The following is a 25,986-nucleotide window of genomic DNA, read 5'->3' on the forward strand; positions in this document are numbered from 1 at the left end:
AAAAGCTCTGTTCTGCAAAGGAAGCAGTTCTGGCTGACTGCTTTTGCTCCCTTTGTTGATATGAATACCATGCCAATAATGTCACATCAACACAGACTAGAGAGTTCCTTAAATAACAGTCACATAAAAAAGGAAAAAGTGAAGCCGTTCAGTTATGTCCGACTCTTTGCGACCCCATGGCCTGTAGCCTACCAGGCTCCTCCGTCCATGGGATTTTTCCAAGCAACGGCACTGGAGTGGGTTGCTATTTCCTTCTCCAGGGGATCTTCCCAACCCAGGGATCGAACCTGGGTCTCCCACACTGCAAGCAGATGCTTTACCCTCTGAGTCATATAAGCACATATTATTATCAATGCCCATTAGAGACAATGCTCCTTTTCTAAGGCTTAATAAATTACTTTATTTTAAGTCATCAGAAGATACCTGCTCAGGTGAAACTATGGCCTCCAAACTGAAAGGTTAAATTCACGCCCCTATGATCAGTTCACACAACTAGTCAATGACACTGATAGTATTCAAACCCCTATCTATCCGATCGAAAATCTATCACCCTTCTCCTGAAGATATGGCCCTGAATCTCAAGTCTGGCTAAATAAAAGCAGAGGAAAAAACAATTCACAATGCTAAGAGGACTGCTTCATATATTTGAAAATGCCTAAAAAATCAGAAGGGATTCCAGTTAACGATGGTGGATTGAAAACACACAGTCAGCTTTGTGAGGCCACTAAACGGTAGCACAGGAGTTATTTATTTACTTTTTTTTAAGGCATGAACCCACAGGGACAAAGAAAACAGGAGAAGGGATAACAGAAGAGTGGTAGCTGCCTTAAAGGTACAGGGAACGGTGGACTCTAGCACAGAGGGGGTGGTCGAGAAACAAGATGTCAGAACTCCCAAAGGCTGGAAAATCAAAGCTACTCACTAGGCACTCCTGGAAAAGGCGTGAAAGACCTGAGATCAAGAGCAGGAGGATTCACTGACTATGTCCTTCAGAGGCCCACACCCCTCCCCCACTTCCCAGGGGGTGATGACATTGCTCCCCAGCAGGAGAGAAAGCATATTCACTGCAGAGAGCAAAATAAAGGGTCTCTAAGCTGGGCTCACCACGCCCAGCTGAAGGAGGGATTCAGTTCAGTCGCTCAGTTGTGTCTGACTCTTTGCAACCCTGTGAACCACAGCACGCCAGGCCTCCCTGTCGATCACCAACTCCCGGAGTACACCCAAACCCATGTCCACTGACTCTGTGATGCCATCCAGCCATCTCATCCTCTGTCATCCCCTTCTCCTCCTGCCTCAGTCTTTCCCAGCATCAGGGTCTTTTCAAATGAGTCAGCTCTTCACATCAGGTGGCCAAAGTATTGGAGTTTCAGTTTCAACATCAATTCTTCCAATGAACACCCAGGACTGATCTCCTTTAGGATGGACTGGTTGGATCTCCTTGCAGTCCAAGGGACTCTCGAGAATCTTCTCCATCACCACAGTTCAAAAGCATCAATTCTTCTGTGCTCAACTTTCTTTATAGTTCAACTCTCACATCTATACATGACCACTGGAAAAACCATAGCCTTGACTAGATGGACCTTTGTTGGCAAAGTAATGTCTCTGCTTTTTAATATGCTGTCTAGGTTGGTCATAACTTTTCTTCTGAGGAATAAGCATCTTTTAATTTCATGGCTGGCTGCGATCACTGGATTACCACATAGAAAAGACAGAGTTGAGGGAGTGTACCTACTGCCTTGGGAAGTTGACTAGCCCACGAGAACAGAGAAAATGACTTTAAGAACATATGATAAAATATATAATAGATCATAAAGGAAATCAATTATATTAACAGACAATTAATAAAATATTTTTTCATTTATTTTTGTTAGTTGGAGGTTAATTACTTTACAATATTGTAGTGGTTTTTGCCATACATTGACATGAATCAGCCATGGATTTACATGCGTTCCCCATCCTGAACCCCCCTCCAACCTCCCTCCCCATCCTATCCCTCTGGGTCACCCCAGTGCACCAGCCCTGAGCACTTGTATCATGCATCCAACCTGGACTGGCGATCTGTTTTACACTTGATAATATACATGTTTCGATGCTATTCTCTCAGATCATCCCACCCTCGCCTTCTCCCATAGAGTCCAAAAGTCTGTTCTATACATCTGTGTCTCTTTTTCTGTCTTGCATATAGGGTTATTGTTACCATCTTTCTAAATTCCATATATATGCATTAGTATACTGTATTGGTCTTTATCTTTCTGGTTTACTTCACTCTGTATAATGGGCTCCAGTTTTATCCATCTCATTAGAACTGATTCAAATGTATTCTTTTTAATGGCTGAGTAATATTCCATTGTGTATATGTACCACAGCTTTCTTACCCATTCGTCTGCTGATGGGCATCTAGGTTGCTTCCATGTCCTGGCTATTATAAACAGTGCTGCGATGAACATTGGGGTGCACGTGTCTCTTTCAGATCTGGTTTCCTCGGTGTGTATGCCCAGGAGTGGAATTGCTGGGTCATATGGCAGTTCTATTTCCAGTTTTTTAAGGAATCTCCACACTGTTCTCCATAGTGGCTGTACTGTCCTTTGATAGATTTCCCAGGTGGTGCTAGTGGTTAAGAATATGCTTGCCAATCAGGTAGATGTAAGAAGAGACTTAGGTTTCATCCCTGGGTTGGGAAGATTCCCTTGGAGGAGGGTGTGGCAACCCACTCCAGTATTCTTCCCTGGAGAATCCCATGGACAGAGGAGCCTGGTGGGCTACAGTCCATGGGGTCACAAAGAGTCAGACACAACTAAAGCAACTCAACATGCACCCACAGCCAGTTGGCACATTAAACTGACCGTGGCACTGGGTAACACACTCTTATCAGATAGTTACCCCAAGAACAGCCATTGGGCAGAGCAGCCAGTAAAGTTGTTCCTCACACTTAAACATACTGGGCCTGCATCAGAAGTGCTTATTAGGCACGGTTTACACGGAAGAGGGTGGCCCGAACTCAAAGTCTAACACCTAATAGAGACAATGTGGAAAATGGCCATGCAGAACACCCTTCCAAGCAAATGGACTTTGCTAGCTCCTTACATGAACAAATGTCTGTCTCTCCCATTGTTTGAAAACAAAACAGAAAAAGAAAAACAACATGCCAACATGAAACTCACTTAATCACCCCCAAAAGTGAGCACGAACAAAATAAAGATGAGAGCTTAATGAACTAGAAAGCAACTCAACTTGATCTACATAATCAAAAGCAGATATTTTTTTAAAGGGAAAACTTTTGGCAAGCTAGCTTCAGAGACAAAAAGAGCATCAAAAAACACTAGCAATTAGAGGGCACGGAATGACTGGGGAATTAGAGATCTTTATATGAAAATAATACGAACAACTTTAATGCAGTAAATTTGAAGGCCTAGATAAAATGGGCAATTTTCTACAAAAAACAAATTTTGAAAAACGTTCCAAAAACAAAAACTATAACATATTTGAGATGGCAAGAAAAAAAGCCTCAATAATAACAATAATGATGATGCTGATAATAGAAGCCACGAACACCTATCATTAAGACTAACTGTTGAACACTTTTTAAGATGCTTTTTATGTGTATTAACTGCATTAAGTCTTACAATGATATGAAAGAGATGCTAATGTTTATTTTACAGATGAGAAAACTGGAACCAGAGGTAAAGCAAGTGGTCCCAGGGCCACAGCTAATTTATTGGGCAGCCCGGCCCCAGAGTTCACCATCTTAACAGATGACACCCTTCACTGTCTCTCCAAAGGGCAGCATCCCCAATTTTGCAGATCAGCTTGACTAAAACCTAAAGGAACAAGTAATTCCTACATTATAATCAGTACTCCAGAGCACAGCCAATGAAGAAAAGTTTACTCAATTCATTATATGTGATACACAAGGACAAAAGCTTTACACCAATGCCACTTATGAGCACAGATGCAAAATTCCTAAATGAAATAGTAAGTGGAAACCAGCAATAGACTAAAATGATAATAATATCTGACCAAGCAGGATTCACTTGAAAGTGCAAGGATGCCTCAATATTAAAATACTGATTAATTAAAATATGAACATGTTAAAAGAAACATCTCAGAGTACACAGAAAAGATACTCAAAATTCCACATTTCTTTGTAATTTAAGAAACAAACAAACAAATCCTTTGCAAATAAGAAATGCAGCCATTGCTCCAAAATCAACAGCAAACCATTCAATGTTGTACTAAAGATCTTGGCTAATAAACAACATAAGACAAAAAGAGAAATATTAGAATTGGAAAGAAAAACTGTCATATGATATAGCCAAAGTAATCAACTGAAAAGTGAAACTAATTTTAAAAATCAGCAAGGTTACAGGCTGATGAAATCAATATTCAAATATCATTACCTCTTTTATACAGTAATAATTTAGAAAATGAAATAAATATAAAGCAGCAAAACTTACAAACTATAAAGGTATAGCCCTGGCAAAAATTTCTAAGGTCCTCATGGAGATGGATGAAATGGAGGAGAGTGTTAAGTAGTTAAAAAAAGAAAATTTCTCTCAAAATTAATGAATTGAATGCAATTCACAATACTCCAAAAGGATTTTTCATCCCACTTGTCAAAATGACTTCAAAACTCATATGGAGTATTACAAATGCAACATTAGTCAAAACCTCTTCAAAAACCCTAGAAGATAGGGTAACCGAATGTTAAGACTTACTGTAATTACAGAAATTCTACAAGTATGGCACTAGAACAGAATGAACTGACAGATCCATTGAACCTCAAGTATGAAATTCAAAGCCAGCCACACACCCATGGGAAGGTGCCATATGATGGATATGGTGTTTGAAATGGTATTGGGAAAGCAGTATAATCATCTCAGGTGGGAGCAGGGTGAATCAACAAAATTTAATATCTAACTCATACCAAACACAAAAATAAACTCTAGATGAACTAAAGGCCCAATTTTAAAGTCTAATTTCTTACATGTATTAAAAGAAATTAAGGTAAAGATATCTTTATGGCATCCAGGCGTAATGTATTTTTCTTTCTAAACCAAAATGTAAGCTTTATTACCATCAAAGACGATGTTGGAGAACATGGCTTAGATGTGTGCCAAACTGGTTTCCAAACCTGAGCTCCATAATTATTCAGACAAGAAAAGCACAGGTCTTCAGTAAAGCATCCACCTGCAATGCAGGAGACGCGAGTTCAATCCCAGGTCAGAAAGATCCCCTGGAGAAGGAAATGGCAACCCACTCCAATATTCTTGCCTGGGAAATCCCTCGGACAGAGGAGCTTGATGGGCTACAGTCCACGGGGTGGCAAAGAGCTGGACACAGTGAGCATTCGTGCATCCCAGTGGAGGAAGAGCCTCTGCATCAAATGAGCAAAGGTTAAGAGAACCTGTGCTGTCTACAGAAAGGCAGATTTCAAATAGAGATAGAGAGAGACCCTTCTCCCCAGTACAGCGATCAGATAAGAAAGCCACTTCTTCCCTGGGGCAGAGATAGGCCAAGATTATTTTAAAAGAAGATTCTTTCATACATATGGAAAGAGCAGGAATGAGGAATAACTGTTTACCCAAAGAAAACCTAACACAGACTCTCAGTTTCTATTATTGGAGGATTATGCATAAACTGATGGATGGATTTATTCATTTATTCACATTCATGCATTATTATTACCTAATTCACAGGAGTAAAAGCATTCTTAACCCCCTACCTTCTCCAGCAAAACACAACCACCACAATCCCACAAAGGAAAAGACTGGTAAATTTCATGACACTCAAAACGCAAGATGAGGGCAAGGGGTTACTTCTAAAATCATTTGCAACTTGTATACAGCAAGACTGTACACAGAACATATAAATAACTCCTAAGAACAAATAAGAAAAAGAAAACTACAGAAAAATGGGCAAAGTAGCCGTTTATAACAGAGGAAACAGACGATAAATATACCCTTTAATGTATAATTGATTTCACCAATAATCAAGGGAAAGCAAACTAAAATGAAATACCATTTTTCTCTCATTAGACTGGAAAACTGGTAAGTTTGAAGGTTATACAGGGACAATCGAGAATGTAAATTGGTGCAGCCACATTCAAGGGCAAATTGGCAGTACCTATTAAAACACGCACATCCTCTACTATCCAAAAATTCCTCTTCAAAATACTATTCTCAAAAAAAACACCATCTGGAACCTATTTGCAGGGCAGGAGTATAAATGCAGACTTAAGAGAATGGACAGGTGGACACAGTGGGGAAGAGGAGGGTGGGATGAACTGGGAGAGGAGCCCTGACATATATACACTACCACGTGTAAAACAGACAGCTAGTGGGAAGCTGCTATATAAGCAAAGCAAGCTCAGCTGGGTGCCCCATGATGACCTAGAGGAGCGGGATAGTGTCTTTGGATGGGGGAGTAAGAGGGAGATGCAAGAAGGAGGGGATATACATACTTACAGCTGATTTACTTTGGTGTATGGCAGAAACTAACACAACGTTGTAAAGCAATTATACTAATTTGTTTTTAAAGATATAAATGAACTTACAAAACAGAAATAGAGTTACAGATATACTATAGAAAGTAAATTTATGGTTACCAGGGGGTAACAGTGGGGGAGGAATAAATTGGGAATTGGGATTGACATATACACATTACTATATATAAAACATAACTAATAAGGCCCTCCTGTATAGCACAAGGAACTCTACTCAACACACTGTAATGATCTATATGCGAAAAGAATCTAAAAATACATGTAACTGATATATGTATATGTATAACTGATTCACTTTGTTGTACACCTGAAATTAACACATTGTAGATCAACTACACTATAATAAAAATTTTTTTAAAAAGAAGGAAAAAACAAACACCATCTGCCCACACTACACAGTAACCATGATAGTACAACAGGTTCATTTTACCAGCTTTGATATAGTGACTAAGCTGGAAATTACCCAGTGTCCACCAATGGGAGAGAGGTTAAAGGTACATGAATCTACATGATGGGCAATTAACATCATCAATGGTCTAAAGGAGCCAGAGATATGGAGTGCCTCACCCCTGTATCACCTCTTCATATATATCTCTAGCACCACAGCACAGAAAAGTCTAGGATATAAATGGATGGCGGGGGCGGGGGTTTGAGACAAGCCAGCTTTGCAAGCAAGAGTTTCTTTCAACGAGGTCAGTAAGTGTTCAGAGTAAGGTCCCAGGTAATCTCTGCTTGGATTTCCTTGAGAGATAAGCTCCTCTTAGTTACAACCTTTTCCTACATGTGGCTCTAGCCTGTTGCATGGAAGGGCAATAGCCTCATGCATGCAGCCCATTTACTGAGTTTCTGCTACATGCAAGGCTAAGTCATCAAAGAGCCGACAGTCTTCTCTGGGAGACAAGTAGACAGGAAATTACCCTATAGTGTGCCCAGCAATCAACACGAGGTGTCATGGCAGCAGGGCACCTATACTGGAGCGGGGTGGTATTTGGATAATGCCAAATGGAGATAGGGGAGGGTTAGGTAAAACAGAAGGACAGCAGGCAGAGCCTACTGCAACATGGTCACCAATGCTGCTTCTCACTAGCAGCAGGGGGACCGTGGATGACCACAGCTCTCAACAGTGAGAGCCTTAACTCAGCTGCTTCCTCTTGTAACAGTCTCTGCACACAGCCTCCCTCTGTGAACAGCCACTGTACAGAAACAAAGGAGAAAGTCCAGGGTCCCTCCTATAGCAGCTGACCTTCACGAGCACCCACAGTCAGCTCAGTTCTCATGCTTTATCTCTGTTCAGAAAGTTCTTTAAAGGTCCTATATTGAGTCTATGGAGGCTCAGATGATGAGAGAGCCCACTTTCAACTGGATTATTTAAGAATTTTTACCCAATATGCCCAAACTATTGAGTTGGCCAAAAAGTTCAAGTTTTCCCATAACGTGTTTAGAGTAAAGGTCCTATATTGAGTCCATGGAGGCTCAGATGATGAGAGAGCCCACTTTCAACTGGATTATTTAAGAATTTTTACCCAATATGCCCAAACTATTGAGTTGGCCAAAAAGTTCAAGTTTTCCCATAACGTGTTTAGAGTAAAGGTCCTATATTGAGTCCATGGAGGCTCAGATGATGAGAGAGTCCACTTTCAACAGGATTATTTAAGAAGAATTTTTACCCAATGTGCCCAAACCATTGGGTTGGCAAAAAAGTTTGACATGTTTGGGAACACTTGAACAGACTTTTTGTCCAGCCTAATATTTCCCAGTATCAAATGTTTCTTTAACAACCCAGTAACGTGTGACTTTGTCACCACATACATTCCAGTCACAGGCAGACTATTTCAAAGTACCAGCACTGCTCGTGTGATGGGAGAATAGAGCACAAGTAATTTACAGGAGGCGCGCTCATCACTGTGGACACGTGGTCCCCATGGCTCTGCTCTACTGGGATATTTTGTGTGCACCAGACACACAGGCGTACTTCAATCAAAGCTTGAGCAATAAAAAGGCATTCAGTACGATTCTCTCCATTAGCTAAACAATAAGCAGAAAATCAAAAATGTTATGAGGACTGCACTGTCCATGCTATACTTAGGGAAGTGAATGAAGAAACTAATTACCTTAAAATGTTAAATCACTTTTGAAAAGAATGTTATTCTTGCAAAGATAAAAGCACTCTCAAAATCTCACAAAGAAAAAGAAGTGCTAAGTTAACGTGATAACTTTTCTCATTCTAGTTGGGAAAACAGGTAACAAGAGATAAACTTTCTGAGGTCAAGTACAGACGCATCTAAATAGCAATGTATTCAACCTTGACCCCGCAACATCCACCTTTGATAAACACCCATATCTTTAAATATACAGATGTTTCTAGGAGATGAAGAATGAGCACATTTCCCTCTCTCCTTCCCTTCCTTTCTCTTTTCCATTTTTGTTACCATAACCCAGAAGCCCCCTAGACACGTTTTCATAGCACATGTCATCCTGGGATCTTCAAGGCCACAGGGAAGATGGCAGGGGTGGACAGAGTTCACTCCCATTGAGTTGAGTGTGGGAAACCCTAGACAATGAACTGATTCAGAATCCCCTATGAGGAGCCTGTGGGCTGCATTTTCTCAACCTGGAAAGGAAGTCAGCTGTATTAGCTTTTCTGAAAAGCTTGCTTTGGGGTCTCAAACTCGGTAGTATTCAGGAGGCAGTCCATGGAAGAGAAAGAGCCCCAACCAGACCAGGTCCGGGCTTGCCGTGTGTGCCTCTGACACTGCATACTACACAGTCATTTTAATTTTTTATCTGAAGATCTGTTTCCTTGTTATAAAATGGTGGTATCTCTGCCCACTTCGGAAATACTGTGAAGGTCTAATGAGCCTCAAGCTAAAAAGTGCTTTTATGAAACAGAAAGCACAAAGAGGTGTAATTGAATAGAGCAACACGGCAGACTGCTCACAGACATCACATTCTGATTAAAATCCAAGGCTTACATAGCAAGGAAAAGAGAACCAATAAGAGATCCTTCAGAGCAATTTCCTAGGTAACACCTGAACTGACAAATAAATTGCACCGCATGCAAGGAACTGAAAAGACAGACCACCCACATTTTCAGGTTTAAAATGGTTAATACTCTCACTCAAGAGACTGAGCCACCAGCTGGCACTTCCAGGGTGTTTGTGGCAACTACATGAGATCAGTCATTTTCAGCAAAAGCTCCTCTTACTAGGTACCTCTGACGACAGCTGTTAGATTTAGCCTACTATTTGCACTTTCCTCTCTTATCATTTATTTTGTCTTCATAGCATTGACTGTTTACAGGATAAATTTTAGCACTGCTGTCCATATTCCAGGTATGGGTTAGAGTCAGGAAACTAAACTCTCACTTCATAGCACCTTAAGATATTTATCCTGTTAGATCTGAGCAGGATTCCTATCTGGTGTGGCAATGTGAGGTCACTTGTGTTCAAGCGTGTCATCTGGATGTACTTGCACTGTATATATTTAAAGCGGACAGCTTGACCAGTGTTGACATATGCCCGTGAAACCATCACCAAAAGCAAGAGGATATTTTCCATCACCCCCAAAAGCTTCCTTATGACTCTTTAATAATCCCTCCCACTTCTAACACCATCCTCTGGCAACCACTATCTGCCTTTTGTCACTATAGTTTAGACTGCTCCTAGAATTTATTTTATTGATGATTTGCAATGTGCTAATTTCTGCTGTATAGCAATGTGATTCAGTTATGCTATATATATATTCTTTTTCACATTCTTTTCCATTATGGTTTATCATAGGACATGGAATATAGCTCCCTGTGCTAAGTCGGACCTTGTTGCTTATCCATTCTATATATAATAGTTTGCATCTGCTAATCTCAAACTCCCAGTCCTTCCCATCCCAGCCCTCCCTCCCTCCCTCTGGTAAACACAAGTCTGTTCACTACGCCTGTGAGTCTGCTTTGTAGATAAGTTCATTTGTGTCAGATTTTAGCTTCCACATATAAGTGATATCATAGGGTATTTGTTTTTCTCCTTATTACTTACTTCACTTTGTGTGATAACCTCTAGGTCCATCCTGTTGCTACAAATGGCATTTTTTCATTTCTCTTTAAAGGCTGAGTAATATTCCATTGTATATATATACCATATTTTCTTTATCCATTTATTTGTTTTTTATTTGTTATCCATTTATTAGCTTTTTTCCATGTCATGGCTACTGGGATTACACCTAAAAATTTATGTAAGTGGAATGATACAGGCATATCTCCTTTTACTGTGCTTCACAAATACTGCATTTATTATAAATTGAGGACTTGTGGCAACCAAGCATTGAGAAAGTCTATCAGAGTCATTTTTCTAACTGGATTTGCTCACTTTGTGTCTCTGTCACATTTTGGTAATTCTCACACTGCTTCAAGCTTTTTTATTATTATTATATTTGTCGTGGTGATCTGTGATCCATGATGTTTGATGATACCTACAACTCAATGAAGGCTAAAGATGATGGTTAGCATTTTTAGCAATAAACTATTTTTAAAATTAAGGTATATATGTATATATTTGGATATAAAGTTACTGCACACTTAATAGACTATAGTATAGTATAAATGTAACTTTTCTATGCACTGGGAAACCTAAAACTATACATGACTTGCTTTATTGCAATATTTTGCAATGGTATAGAATGAAATCCACAGAATCTCCAAGGTATGCCTGTACACTACTAATGTATTTCTTTTGGCTTTGCATCTGGAACCCACTTTAATTATTCTGAGTTTCATCCATGTTGTTGTATGAGTCAGCAGTGCCTTTTTTATTGCTGAGTAGTGTTCCACTGTATGGATATACCACCTTTTCACATATTCATAGACATTTGGATTAGTTTTAGGTTTTGATATGAGAAATCCAAATGCAATAAACATTTGTTTGAGGGTCTTTCTACAAATGTATATGTTCATTTCTCTTGGGTAAATATCTAGGGAAGGAATGGTTAGGTCATATTGTAAATGGATGTTTATGTTTTAACAAACCTCTGAACTCTTTTCCAAAGTACATGAACCATTTTATCCTCTCATCATCAAAGTATGAGAGCTGTAAATGGTCCACATATTTTTGTTTTTTTCAAGTTTAGACATTCAAATGGGTATGCAGTGGTATCTTATGGTGGTTTTAATTTGTAATTCCATGGAGACTAATAATATTGAGCAATTTTTCATGTGCTTATTGGCTCTTCATTTATCTCTTCTCCTAGCAACTGTCTGTAAATCTTATGCCTGTTCTGTTATCAGATTGTTTGTCTTCTTCTTGTTATTGTTATTGTTCAGTCACTAAGCCATGTCCAACTCTTTGCGACCACATGAACTGCAGTACGCCAGGCTTCCCTGTCCTTCACTATCTCCCCGAGCTTGCTCAGACTCATGTACATTGAGTCAACCATCCAACCATCTCATCCTCTGTCAACCCCTTTTCCTCTTTGCCTTCAATCTTTTCCAGTATCAGGATCTTTTCCAGTGAGTCAACTCTTCGCATCAGGTGGCCAAAGTATTGGAGCTTCAGCACCAGTCCTTCCAATGAATATTCAGGGTTGATTTCATTTAGGATTAACTGGTTTGATCTTCCTGTAGTCCAAAGGACTCTCAAGAGTCTTCTCCATCCAGCACCACAGTTTCAAAGCATCAATTCTTTGGTGTTCAACCTTCTTTACAGTCCAACTATCACATCTATACATAACCACCAGGTCTTCTTATTAAACTGTTCTTTACGTGTTCTGGAGACAAGTCTTTTGTCTGATCTATGTATACTGTCTATGAAGTCTTGTCATAAATGGTGCCATAGCAAAGGTTTCTTACTTTTATAAAGTTCAACTTTCAATTTTTTAATTTTATGGTGCAAATTTTATGCCAAATCTAATAAATTTCACCTAAATACCTAATGTTCTGTTTTGCTTTCCTTTAGAAGTTTTAGGGTTTGAGATTTTACATTGAGGTTTTTGATCCACTTTGATCTAGTTTTTATATAAAAGTAAATGTCCATTTTTGTCCATAAAGCTTTCCAGTTGCTCCAGCACCATCTGTTGAAAAGAGACTTTTTTCCCTCCTGAATTGCCCTGGCACCTTTGTTGAAAGCCAGTTGACCAGATATGTACACATCTATTTCTGGGCTCTATTCTCCATGAGATCACTCCAGCCAATATAACTCACTTTCATCAGAGCTCAGTTCTCTTCTGTTTAGAAACTTGTGGACTGTGGCTCTAGAATAAATGAAGAGGTCAGTCTTGCTGAGGTGATAGAATAATTCTGTCTAAAGTAGTAAGAGTGGGACACCACTGATAGTCTAACAGCAGGAATTTTCTGCCTTTCTCTGTGAAGTGCTGGGGAGATGTTGGCAGGTTGGATGGATGGTGAGGAACTTGACTGTGTACAAGTGTCTGTTTTTAAAATATTTGGGAGTCAACACAACTCCCAAATTAAATTCAGAGTTATGCTTGAGAGCATGTCATATGGGAACATGAATCTATTGCTTATAACAGATCCAGAAATTATAGACTATTGCACAAGAAGGTGCCTACACCATTACCCAATCTGAGCTGAAAATAGGATCCCTGAATGCATTTCCTGGATGGTTCAATACAGACTAAGCTTCCAGAACTAAAGGCATCAAAAGGTCCACCAACTTCCTTAGAAACCTCTTCTCTGGCCCAACAACCATAGTATTAGTCAACGTTCACTCAACAATTATTTGCTAAATGCATCATCTATATTGTTTTATTTTCTTTCTTAGCAAGCTTAGCAAGAAGACTGCTATTACTATTTCCATTTTACAAAAAAGAGGCTGAGACATAGAAGGCTGGGACTCCTGCCCCATCTTTCTCTAGTTAGGAAGAGGCAGAGTTGGGCTCTGTCTCCTTGACCTCAGCATCCACATTTTTTTTTTAATTGGCTGCACTGCCAGCATGCAGGACTTACTTCTCCGACCAGGGATCAAACCCACGACCTCTACAGTGGAAGCTGTCACTGTTGTTCAGTCACTAAGTTGTGTTCAGACTCTGGGAGCCCATGGACTGCAGCACGCCAGGCTTCCCAATCCTTCACAATCTCATAGAGTTTGTTCAGATTCATGTCCATTGAGTCAGTCATGCTAACCATATCATCTTCTGCCTCCCTCTTTTCCTTTTGCCTTCAATCTTTCCCAGTATCAGGGCCTTTTCCAGTGAGTCGGCTTTTCACATCAGGTGGCCAAAGTATTGTAGCTTCAGCTTCAGTCCTTCCAGTGAATATTCAGGGTTGATTTCCTTTAGGGTTGACTGGTTTCATCTCCTTGCAGTCCAAGGGGCTTTCAAGAGTCTTCTCCAGCACCACAATTCAAAAGAAACAATTCTTCAATGCTCAGCCTTCTTCATGGTCCAACTCGCACATTCTTACATGACTACTGGGAAAAAAAACCATAGTTTGTTTTTTTCTACGGACCTTTGTCGGCCAAGTGACGTCTCTGTTTTTTAGTATGTTGTCTAGGTTTGTCACAGCTTTTCTTCCAAGGAGCAGGCGTCTTTCAATTTCATGGCTGCAGTGACCATCTGCAGTGAGTTTGGAGCCCAAGAAAATAAAATATGTCACTATTTCTACTGATTCCCCATCTATCTGCCATGAAGTGGTGGGACTGGATGCCTTAATCTTAGTTTTTTAAATACTGAATTTTAAGCCAGCTTTTTCACTCTCCTCTCTCACCCTCATCAAGAGGCTCTTTAGTTTCTCTTCACTTTCTACCATTAGAGTGGTATCAATCGCCTATCTGAGGTTGCTGATATTTCTCCCAGCAATCTTGATTCCAGCTTGTGACTCATCTAGTGCAGAGTCCTAATCACTGAATCATCAGGGAATTCTCTCCCACATCTTTAACCACAAGGTGACATGCCTCAGAGTACTCATTCAGTACAAGAGCCTCAGGAACCTTACTCCCATGGATGAGGCAGTTGCTCCAGAAGACCTGAGGCAGACAAGCTGACTGGGTAAGCAGCATCTTTGTGAGCCTGCTCACCGGGCCCCAAGCCTTCACTCCTGGACCCTCCATCCTCTCTCATGTCCTCCTGTTAACCATCTCCTACCTCCCAAAGGAGGTCATACAGAATGGATTTGAAAGACTGCTGGGGCAGGCTGAGGGGAGGCTGGGTTTGAAGCTGAGGGGACAAGATGAATGGGAAGAAAGGGATGAGTGTCTTCAGACAGAGCATCTGTGAGAGCAACAGAGGCTAGAAGGGGGTGGGAAGGACCTGAAGGCATCTGCCTGAGGAGGAGGAGGAGTCAGGCAGGCAGTGACTGAGGGTTCCAGGAGGAGAAGGAGTGAGTGCGGAGGTGCAATTTCCAAAGTGGACAAGGTGGGAGCTCGGAGGGGAAGGGGAGAGGCCCTGAGTGAGAGGGAAGGAGGAAAGAGAGGAGACAAACAGGGGCGTGGGTAGGGGGCAGGCTGAGCTGGTTCCATCCTCTCCACCCGGTAAAGATGGGCCAAGAGACGACAAGCTCCTGAAGAACTTAAGGAACTCTTACCCAGTCACTCCTGAATGCTAAACACCTCACTAAAACAAAAGCCTACAAATCCAAGAGTCACAGTCACTGTGGAGGAAGATCCTTGGGGAACGTTCTCAGCTGTGGACTTGCAAGTACAATCCTAATATATCCTTTACAAAAGTTATCTCTCTAGCTTTGTTCCTGAGAGTGAAATCCCATCGGGGGCCCATGCAAGGACACCACTGACCGCCCCCAGCTCTGCAAAGCCAGCCAGGCCTCTGAGTGAGGGAGCTATAGCAACACTGCGGGAAGAGATGTGCCCATGAAAGCAGGCGGCCACCCCGCACCGTCAGCCGCCTTCCTGTCCCCCGAGGACTGGAAATGAAAGAGGGCTCATGACTGGTTGCCTGAAAGAACACAGTTGTGAGAGGGGCTCCCTCCCCTTGGCGGAAGCTCCTTTGTGCCGGTGGGTGGGATGGACTCTCAGGCAAGAACTCAGCTGAGAGAAAACAAGGGGAGGTTTAAAAGCAACCCTGCGACTCAAGGAAGAAGAATCAAAACGATGCCGAGCAACCACTCCTGATCCACAACAGAGTTATTTCTCCTTTCTTCCTTCTCCCTTTTCCTTTCTCTATTCCTTCCTCCTACCCAGACACACTGAGTCAACAGGAAACAAAGGCCTGAGAAAAAGAAAGCAAGCTCACACAGATCCCATGGACCCTGTGGCTGCTCTGCCTCTAAGAGCCTCCTCCTCCCTGGACCTCAGCCCCAGACCCTCCTCACTCAAGCCTGTCTCCCCAGTGTCCACTCTTCCTACAGATCACAGTGGAGACCCCAACACACCTGCCCCATAGCAGGTTTGCCTGTCTCTACTACAGCCCTCATCACCTAAATCAAATGTTTAAGCTCTCTGGGTCTCTCCCCAACTGTGAGCTCCTGGAAAGCAAATGCCAGCTCCTAGGAGAAGTAAAGGACTTTGTAGGGCAATGAAGAAACACTAACCATTAGTGCTAGTTAACTCTGAATCCCCAATGCCTAGACAGTAGGAACGGTAGGGTTCAGTAGGCACTCGCATGGTAGCAATCATTATTATCAGCATATGACGATATGTTATTCATTGCCATTTGGGAAAAATGCATCATTTTAATTATAATTGTTATCACTTTTGGTGCATGTGACTTAAAGAGGAGGTCAGGCCCAGACACTGTCAAGAGCTCAAGGTAAACAAGTCACAGCCTATGAACAGAAAAGTGTAATGAGCTAGTACAACTCAACAGGTCGCTGAGAGAAAGTGCATGGGAAAGGAGGAGACTTCCTGGGTCATGGGATCTGACATAATACCTTCTGCTTTCGCCAAGCACACGCCAGTTGGAGCAACTCCACATTCATCACATCGCTTAGTTCTTACAATGTTTGCTGTGGAGCAGGGGGCATGACACCCATTTACAAAGAAGGAAACTGTCTCTCAGAGAGAAGACACAATTTGCTGGAAATCTCACAGCCAACGAGTGGTGGGTTAGACTCAGAGGACAGCCTGCCTACAGTGTACTGGGTGCTCCCCAAAAGGAAGGGGCCCAGAGTTGGCTGTGGCCACCTGAAGCCAGAGAGAGACAAGCGCTAGTCCTATCCACTCAGAGGGAGGGGGACCAGGAGGCAGGAAAGAGGGATCAAGGGGCCCATCTGCAAGAAACTCAGGCCACGAGCAATTCAGAAACTTTACAATCAGAAAGTTAAGAGTAGTCACCACCATAGTAGGACTGTCTCCTGTTAATAATATCGATTATTTTAAATAAATGGCTCACTTGGTCTTTATCATAAACCCCTGACTTAAGTATTGTCCCCATGTGGCATATCCGGAAGCCCAGAGTCAGAGAGATGGAGCAATTTGCTTGCAGTGGTCACATGGGTACTGGGGTGGCGGGGAGTCACTCAGCCTCCACGCCCTCACCTCTTTCCACGTGACTCCATGTAACCCCTGAATTCCCTCACTCCAAACTTCTACTTTTCCATGAGTTCTTGGTACACTTGCCTGCATGCTTTTCAACAGACAAAGCAACAGGAGCGCACCCTGGTCAGTGGCACAGACTGCAGGGGGCCCGCATGGTGGGAGCAGCCGCGGTAGCCAGAAAATGCCAGGGGTGGAATCAGCTGGGAGCCGGGCACCTCAACCTGAATGTGAGAAGACGAGAAAAAGCAAGGCAAAAACCAAATGGAGGGGGTAAAAAAAAAAAGGAGAAGAAATAAGACAGAAAGTTCAGACTTGAAAAGTCAATGAACAGTGGGACCACGGAATCCCACAGTATCAGGAGCCAAGACAGCCCGAGACAAGGAGACAAGGGTTCAAACCCAGGCATTGCCCCCAACCAGCTGATGACCTCAGGAAGATCACTTCTGCTTTCGGAGCCCCCAGGTGCCACCACAAGAGAGAAGGGTGCCACGGGTCCCCGCCTTCCCTTCTAGGGCGTGGTGGGTGTGAAAACAGCAGCACAACACTGCTCACGTCAAAGCAGCCACAGATACTGCACCAAACCATTGCCACCACATCTGCAGCAGCACCCACACTCCCCAGCTGCTAGAACCATAGTTCATGCCGTTTCTGAGAAGGCTCTTTTGGAATCTGCTTCGTCAATGATCCAGTGAGACCCCATGCAGCCCAAACTTAAGGGAGCAACCTTCAGCCATCTGCTCAAGAAGCCCTTGCAGGAGACACTATGGAATCCTTTCGGGGGTCCCCTGAGAACTGGGCTGGCCTGTCTCCTCCAGCATGAGGCCGCTGAGGAGCAAGCGACACCATGGCTCAGAGCCAGCTGACTTCACAAGATGGCGATTCCTAACCGCAAGGCTTCCTTTCAAAACTCACCCATTCTCACAAATTACTCGCACTCTGAGAATTGTGCCGGTGACATTAAAAAGGAAGCTGCTGGGGAAACAGGCCTGGGGCAGGGAAAACATTGCTTCAGACAAACCCATGTAACAACTTGATGGAAATCATACATCAAAAGGTAATTCTGGGGACTTCCCTAGTGGTCTAGTGGCTAAGACTTTGTCTTCCAATGTAGGGGGTGCAGGTTCGATCCCTGGTTGGGGAGCCAAGATCCTACATACATCATGGCCAAAAAACCAAAACATAAAACAGAAGTAATACTGTAACAAATTCAATAAAGACTTTTAAAATGGTACATATAGAAAAATCTTTTTAAAAACAGGCAATTCTGCAGATGAGGGCAAGGGTGAAGCTGTAACTTAGACCTAAAATTTAGGACATCAAAACCCTAAACACCAAACTCCCTGGTTTCAACCACCACAAACTATGAGCCACCAAGAGGCACAGACTGCGTTTGGTCTGCCAGAAACTAATCACTTGCTCCTAACCAGGGTTCCCCAAATATTTTAAGTATAAATATGCCTTGGTTACTTGGTTACATAAATATGCCAGCGTTTCCACAAATCTGAAGGTTTAAAGAAACAAACAAATACAACAGACCACCTTACATCTTTCCTAGAGTTCTGACAGGATGACCATAAACAGGTATGATTTTTAAATCCCACACCAGGACTAATAACATATAGTGGGTGTGAACCCTACCAAGACAGGGACAGACTTGGTTCAATCACAGAGGTCGTCACCCTCTCTGATCTCACCTAGGCTGGGCATGAGACACCCTAGCAATGATGTGGATTTTAACTTGGTGAGATTCTTCTCTTAGGAATGTTTGTACCATAAGATATAAGTCTGTTTTCAGTTAAAACCTGTTCAGCTTTCAAGACAAAAACAAGGAGGGCCACCAACAAGGGACTATGAGCACAGCTATCCACTCTACATCAAATAAGCCCTGCCTCACATTAATTTTTAATACCTAAATAGACGAAAATGTCAACGAGCCCAGTGCTAAAAATTCCCACCAATAACCATTTCTTAGAGTGGAGTCAGATTTCCATCCCTTGTAAAATGCAAAGATGTTATCTGACTGACATCTTAATCACACAATACTTTTACGTCTAGATGTGGCTCAGACAGTAAAGAATCTGCCTGCCTGACCCCTGGGTTGGGAAGATCCCCTGGAGAAGGGAATGGCTACCCACTCCAGTATTCTTGCCTGGAGAAGTCCGTGGAGAGAGACACCTGGAGGGCTACAGTCCATGGGTTTGCAAAGAGTTGGACACAACTGAGCAACTAATTTTTAAAGGGCTTCCCTGGTGGCTCAGACACTAAAGAATCCGCCTGCAGTGCAGCAGACCCGGGTTCAATCCCTGGGTCAGGAAGATCCCGTGGGGAAGGGAATGGCTATCCCTCCAGTATTATTGTTGGGAGAATCCCATGGACAGAAGGGCCGGGCAGCCTGCAGTCCACAGCACTGCAAAGAGTCGGGCATGACTGAGAAAACAACATGTTCACTTTCACTTTTTTCAAGCTTCAGATTCTGATGGAATGGAACACATGATAGTCAGTCTGATGAAGGAAGACGATGAACAAGTCCAGGATCCCAGGTAACCAGGAAGACCAAGGCAAGATAAGATATAACATGTGGAGTATAAGACAGGGGATTATTTGCTCAAGCCAGCTCTTCTGAGAAAGATGAAATCCACAGGTAGGCACACTACTACCCTGCTATCCATCTTTCCTCTGCGTCACTGAGTTGTTAGTTGTGATGATAAATAACAGCTGAGATCCTGAGGAGGTACCAAAGGAATGGCTCTAATCTCAGGTTCAGGCTGGCGAGGGGTGGGGGCGTTAGGTACACAGGACAACTTAAGGCAGTCACTTTCACAGCTCTACTAAATACAGTGTAATGCCCACTCCATTTTCATCTTCCCCATAAACACACACACACAAATGCAATACATTATCCCCAAAAGAGTAACATGTGTTTTTCTAAAGTGAAACTAAAGGTCTCAAAACTTAGGCCTTTTATAAGATGGTGTGCACAGTCAAGCACAAACCAAGTCACACCCTAAAAGAAGAGCTCATAACTTTGCATGACATCACTATGCAACTTGTAAACAGGCGCACCTCATGTCACCACACTTGGCAGATAATTATTATTACTTTTATTTTTACAAACTGAAAGTTTGTGGTAACCCTGGGTCCAGTAAGTCTATTGGCACCATTTTTCCCTCAGAAGTTGAGCATTTACTCAACTTCTGTCCCTGTGTCACTTTAATTCTCAAAATAGTTCAAACTTCTAAAAACACTTTTATTGGAGGATAGTTGATTTACAGTGTTGTGTTAGTTTCAGGTGTAGAGCAAAGAGAATCAGTTACATGTATACATATAGCCACTCTCTCTTTTTTTTTAAGATTCTTTTTTTTTATTGTTTTGTTTCGTTTATTTTTTTTTCCATTTATTTTTATTAGTTGGAGGCTAATTACTTTACAATATTGTAGTGGTTTTTGCCATACATTGACATGAATCAGCCATGGATTTACATGTATTCCCCATCCCGATCCCCTCTCCCACCTCCCTCTCTACCCGATCCCTCTGGGTCTTCCCAGTGCACCAGGCCCGAGCACTTGTCTCATGCATCCAACCTGGGCTGGTGATCTGTTTCACCCTAGATAATATACATGTTTTGATGCTGTTCTCTTGAAACATCCCACCCTCGCCTTCTCCCACAGAGTCCAAAAGTCTGTTCTGTACATCTGTGTCTCTTTTTCTGTTTTGTATATAGGGTTATCGTTTCCATCTTTCCAAATTTCATATACATGCATTTAGTATACTGTATTGGTCTTTATCTTCCTGGCTTACTTCACTCTGTATAATGGGCTCCAGTTTCATCCATCTCATTAGAACTGATTCAAATAAATTCTTTTTAACGGCTGAGTAATATTCCATGGTGTATATGTACCACAGCTTCCTTATCCATTCGTCTGCTGATGGGCATCTAAGTTACCTCCATGTCCTGGCTATTATAAACAGTGTTGCGATGAACATTGGGGTGCACGTGTCTCTTTCAGATCTGGTTTCCTCAGTGTGTATGCCCAGAAGTGGGGTTGCTGGGTCATATGGCAGTTCTATTTCCAGTTTTTTGAGAAATCTCCACACTGTTCTCCACAGTGGCTGTACTAGTTTGCATTCCCACCAACAGTGGAAGAGGGTTCCCTTTTCTCCACACCCTCTCCAGCATTTATTGCTTGTAGACTTTTGGATAGCAGCCATCCTGACTGGCGTGTAATGGTACCTCATTGTGGTTTTGATTTGCATTTCTCTGATAATGAGTGATGTTGAGCATCTTTTCATGTGTTTGTTAGCCATCTCTATGTCTTCTTTGGAGAAATGTCTGTTTAGTTCTTTGGCCCATTTTTTGATTGGGTCATTTATTTTTCTGGAATTGAACTGCAGGAGTTGACTGTATATTTTTGAGATTAATCCTTTGTCTGTTGCTTCATTTGCTATTATTTTCTCCCAATCTGAGGGCTGTCTTTTCACCTTGCTTATAGTTTCCTTTGTTGTGCAAAAGCTTTTAAGTTTCATTAGGTCCCATTTATTTAGTTTTGCTTTTATTTCCAATATTCTGGGAGGTGGGTCATAGAGGATCCTGCTGTGATTTATGTCAGAGAGTGTTTTGCCTATGTTCTCCTCTAGGAGTTTTATAGTTTCTGGTCTTATATTTAGATCTTTAATCCATTTTGAGTTTATTTTTGTGTATGGTGTTAGAAAGTGTTCTAGTTTCATTCTTTTACAAGTGGTTGACCAGTATTCCCAGCACCACTTGTTAAAGAGGTTGTCTTTTTTCCATTGTATATCCTTGCCTCCTTTGTCAAAGATAAGGTGTCCATAGGTTCGTGGATTTATCTCTGGGCTTTCTATTCTGTTCCATTGATCTATGTTTCTGTCTTTGTGCCAGTACCATACTGTCTTGATGACTGTGGCTTTGTAGTATAGTCTGAAGTCAGGCAGGTTGATTCCTCCAGTTCCATTCTTCTTTCTCAAGATTACTTGGCTATTCAAGGTTTTTTGTATTTCCATACAAATTGTGAAATTATTTGTTCTAGTTCTGTGAAAAATACCGTTGGTAGCTTGATAGGGATTGCATTGAATCTGTAGATTGCTTTGGGGAGAATAGCCATTTTGACAATATTGATTCTTCCAATCCATAAACATGGTATATTTCTCCATCTGTTTGTGTCCTCTTTGATTTCTTTCAGATTCTTTCCTCATTTGGTCATTACAGAGCATTGAGTAGAGTTCCCTGTGCTATACAGCAGGTCCATATTAGTTATCTGTTTTATATAGAGTCATGTATATATGTCAATCCCGATCTCCCAATTTACTACCCACTTCCCTGCATTATTATTACATTTCTTACAGTGGTCAGTAATCTCTGATGTTACCATTGCAAACGGATTGTGACTTGCTGAAGGCTCAGATGATAACTCACATTATCTTTGCAACAGGTATTTTTAAATCAAGGTATGTACATTGGTTTTTGTTTTTTAAGATATAATGCCATTGAACACATAATAGACTACATATAATAGACATAGTATTAACATAACTTCTATGTGCACTGGGAAACAAAAAAAAAAGTGTGATTTGCTTTATTGCATTAATTGCTTTACTGTGATGGTCTGGAACTAAACCCATCATATCTGTGAGGTAAGTCTGTAGAGAGAATCATTATAATGGCAGTTATCTTGATCTCCTGATAAGTAAATTAGCCTCCAGGAGACTGTAAAAATATTTTTATATCAGTATTCATAAGATGCGAGGCAAAAATAGAATCAGAGTGCAAGAAGAAAAAAAAAAAAAGAATCTGGTGCCTCTCACCAGGAAAATGAGGCAAAAACACACTTTAATATGAAATTGTGCCCTCCAGTTTCTGCATTTTGAATGTTAGTTGTGTCATAAAATCTAATGTGAATAGATTTATGTACTAAATTGAGGTGCAAAGGCAAAAATAATTCTACTATAAGTCATTGAGTGGATGCAGAACAGATGCAAACAACACAGGTTGGGTCACTGCTATATAAAAATCACCTCATTTCTCTTAATATAAGACATTAAAAGTATTCAAAAGACACAGAACATGCACCAGCTAAACTTTTTGTCTTGCCCAGTGCTTTTCTCTGCTGAGTCATTCACATTCTAATATGAGGTCTTCTGGACTCCTAAGATACTATTTATTTTCTTTCCACCTGCCCAACTTCCCCTAGTAAATCTGGGGTAAGAGGTAATACAAGAGGCTGGTACCCTCAGGAAAGACTCTTAGGAAAAAAGAAGAAACTTACCACTTCCGGGAGCAGCTTAGTCGAGAGGTCATGGATGGCTTTGACCACTATACACACAGATGACAGAAGGAATATCACCCCCAAGATGACACAGGCTCTGCAAAGAAGCAGAACATTGGGAATCAACGGGGAGAACTCCATCTTGCCAGTTTACACAATGACAGTGACAACGACACAACCCAAGGCCCTGGGACCCACCATAATTCGCCGTCCTCCCACCATGCCCACCCACAGTATCAGAATCAATACTGAATCACTTCTAGAACACAGTTCAGTGATTTATCATTAAAATCAACCCCACGGGAAAGGGTCTCACCATCCTACATGACCTCACAGCATCCCAAGAATGCTGGTATGGAAGGGTCTTCAAGGCCATGAAACCCATTCTCCTGCCTGGCAACACGACATTTCACCCCTCCTCTAGCTGGAGGGTACAGAGTTTACTAGCAAAGAGTGGAGGTTCTGACATGAGACTTCCCAGGTTCTACCATTTAACCTGCTTCTCGATCTTGGCCAAGCTACTGAACTTCTTTGAGCCTCTATTTCCTCATCTGTCAAGTGGGAGGAATATTTCCTACCTGAAGATGAAATAAGATAATGCACAGAGGATACAAAATTAACCCATTAATGCTGGCTTAAATGATGGAAAAGGAAAGCACATCCTGGATGTCTCTTGCTGATAGAACAGGATAGACACTTTTGGATTTTCTCAAACATAAAAAGAGGAATGATTCAGTAATGACAAAAGAAGAGAGTTCACCTGCTGTATTTAAAATGGATAATCAACAAATACCTACTGTATAGCACAGGGAACTCTGCTCAATCTTAGGTGGCAGCCTGGATAGTAGGGGAATTTGGTGGGGTTATGGGGGAACAGATACATATATATGGATTGCTGAGTCCCTTCACTGTCCACCTGAAACTATCATAACATTGTTAACTGACTACACTCCAAGATAAAATTAAAAGCAAAAAAATAAAGTGTTCATGGCAGGATGAAGCAATTCTTTTAAAAAATAAATGAGAGGAGAAAAGGAAGGATGGGGTCAACCAAGACACCATGGATAGGAGAGGTGAGAGCAAGTTAGGAATGAGGTCATGGGAAAAGTCAGAGGACACCCAGCCAGGGGAGTGGGGTGGGAGCTGGGAGGATGACTACTGGGCTTGAGATGCAACAACTGGCAACCCAGACACTCACAGGAGGTAAAAATACAGAAAACGAAAGTAAACCTGACGAAATGATGATCGAGATACAAGGGTCAAAATACCAAGTGAAAATGAAGAGAAACAGAAAAGAAACCAATACAGGAATAACTACAGTCAGCCCTACATCATTCCTGTCCCAACCTGAGGTCACCATCACTTAGCAACCTTCTCAGCGCTCCTCCTGAGCTACAAAATAAAACCATTTTTCATTGTACATGCTTTAATTACCATGTTCTGGACTAATAGCAGGACCCAAAGTGGCACCTACTCAGAATCCTAACCAGCCTATAGACAGACACCTTTTCCCAAACCTAAGGGTCAGAAATAAGTGGGTAAACAGGGTGCGTGGAGTTCACTCCAAAGGCTTCTTATCAACACATTAGTTGTAGGTTTTATTCTCTCAAAAACACAGATGGGAAAGTACTTCAGTGGCGATCCAGTGGTTATGACACCACTTTACAATGCAGGAGGTGCGAGTTCGATCCCTGGTCAGGGAATTAAGATCCCACATGCTGTAGCATGAAGTCAAAGAGTAAAAATCACAAAATCAAAAACAGAGGAAGAAGCAATCAGTGTGGGCTGGGGTGAAACACAAAAGAACAAAGGAAAAGTAATAAGCAGGCTGGGGCTCTTGGTACAGACTTGAGCTAAAGAGAATCCTGGACCTGTAAACCAAGCAGGTGATCCACCCCGGGCGCCATACATCCTCATAAAGAGCCTGGGGGAAAACATGCACTCAAGGTGGCGGATGGTAGGGGAGTGGTGGGGTGTGAGTGTGTGTGTGTGCATGTGTGTAGACAGATTACAGGTAGGTGTTGGGGGGGTGGCAGTGTGTGGAGATTACAAGGCAAAAAGCACTCAGGGACACAGTAGCAGAAATGAAGACAGCTACAGTAGGTGGAGTGCCTGGCGCTGGTCACCACAGTCCTGGCAGGGTGATCAGGGTGGAGGGGACCACAACCAAGAGGGGCATCGTGCAGGAATGAGACGGCTTCCTGGAGGGCCCTTTAGTGACCAGACACCGGGGCAGGACCAGGGATTCCAGGGCTTGGGGTATCAAAGCTCCCAAAGCAACTAGGTCAAGGCCCGGCTATCCCACAGGACAGATGACTATGGACCCACTGTGCCCAGCACTTGAAGTAACCACTTCTCCCTGCTAGCAAACGGGACCGTGAGAGGTGCCATTTCAGAAACAGAGCCTAAAAGTCAGGCCTCCACTCAAGTGACTAGCACACATGCTCTCTCTGCTTGACCCCTTCAGACAAATTTAATCTCTAACTCGGTTTTCCAGCCCTCACACTTTACACCCCACTGAGGAATTTTTGGAACTGTGGCCCAGGGACGGCTCCTCAGGGTCAATTTTATCAGAATCTCTAGGGGTGAATACAGGCATCTGTATTTGCTTTTTAAATTGCTTCTCAGAAACAGAAGTAGACCCACAGACATAGAAAACAAATTCATGGATACTAAAGGGAAAGAGTGGGGGAGTGATAAACTAGGAGATTTGAGATTAACATACACACACTACTGTCTTTTGTGGACAGAGGAGCCTGGCGGGCTACAG

General features: G+C 42.1%; 1 protein-coding gene across 1 annotated transcript in view; it reads right to left on the bottom strand.

Annotated features, from left to right (window-relative positions):
* TMEM163 (transmembrane protein 163) overlaps positions 1 to 25,986 on the bottom strand; it is a 259,679-nt gene that overhangs the window by 24,132 nt on the left and 209,561 nt on the right. Inside the window, exon 5 of the mRNA XM_065931422.1 lies at positions 23,217 to 23,313. Coding sequence (XP_065787494.1) covers positions 23,217 to 23,313 — 97 coding nt within the window. The remainder of the gene's footprint in view (positions 1 to 23,216; positions 23,314 to 25,986) is intronic.

This window comes from Muntiacus reevesi, chromosome 3 (assembly GCF_963930625.1).
Source record: "Muntiacus reevesi chromosome 3, mMunRee1.1, whole genome shotgun sequence".
NCBI classification, from domain to species: domain Eukaryota; kingdom Metazoa; phylum Chordata; class Mammalia; order Artiodactyla; family Cervidae; genus Muntiacus; species Muntiacus reevesi.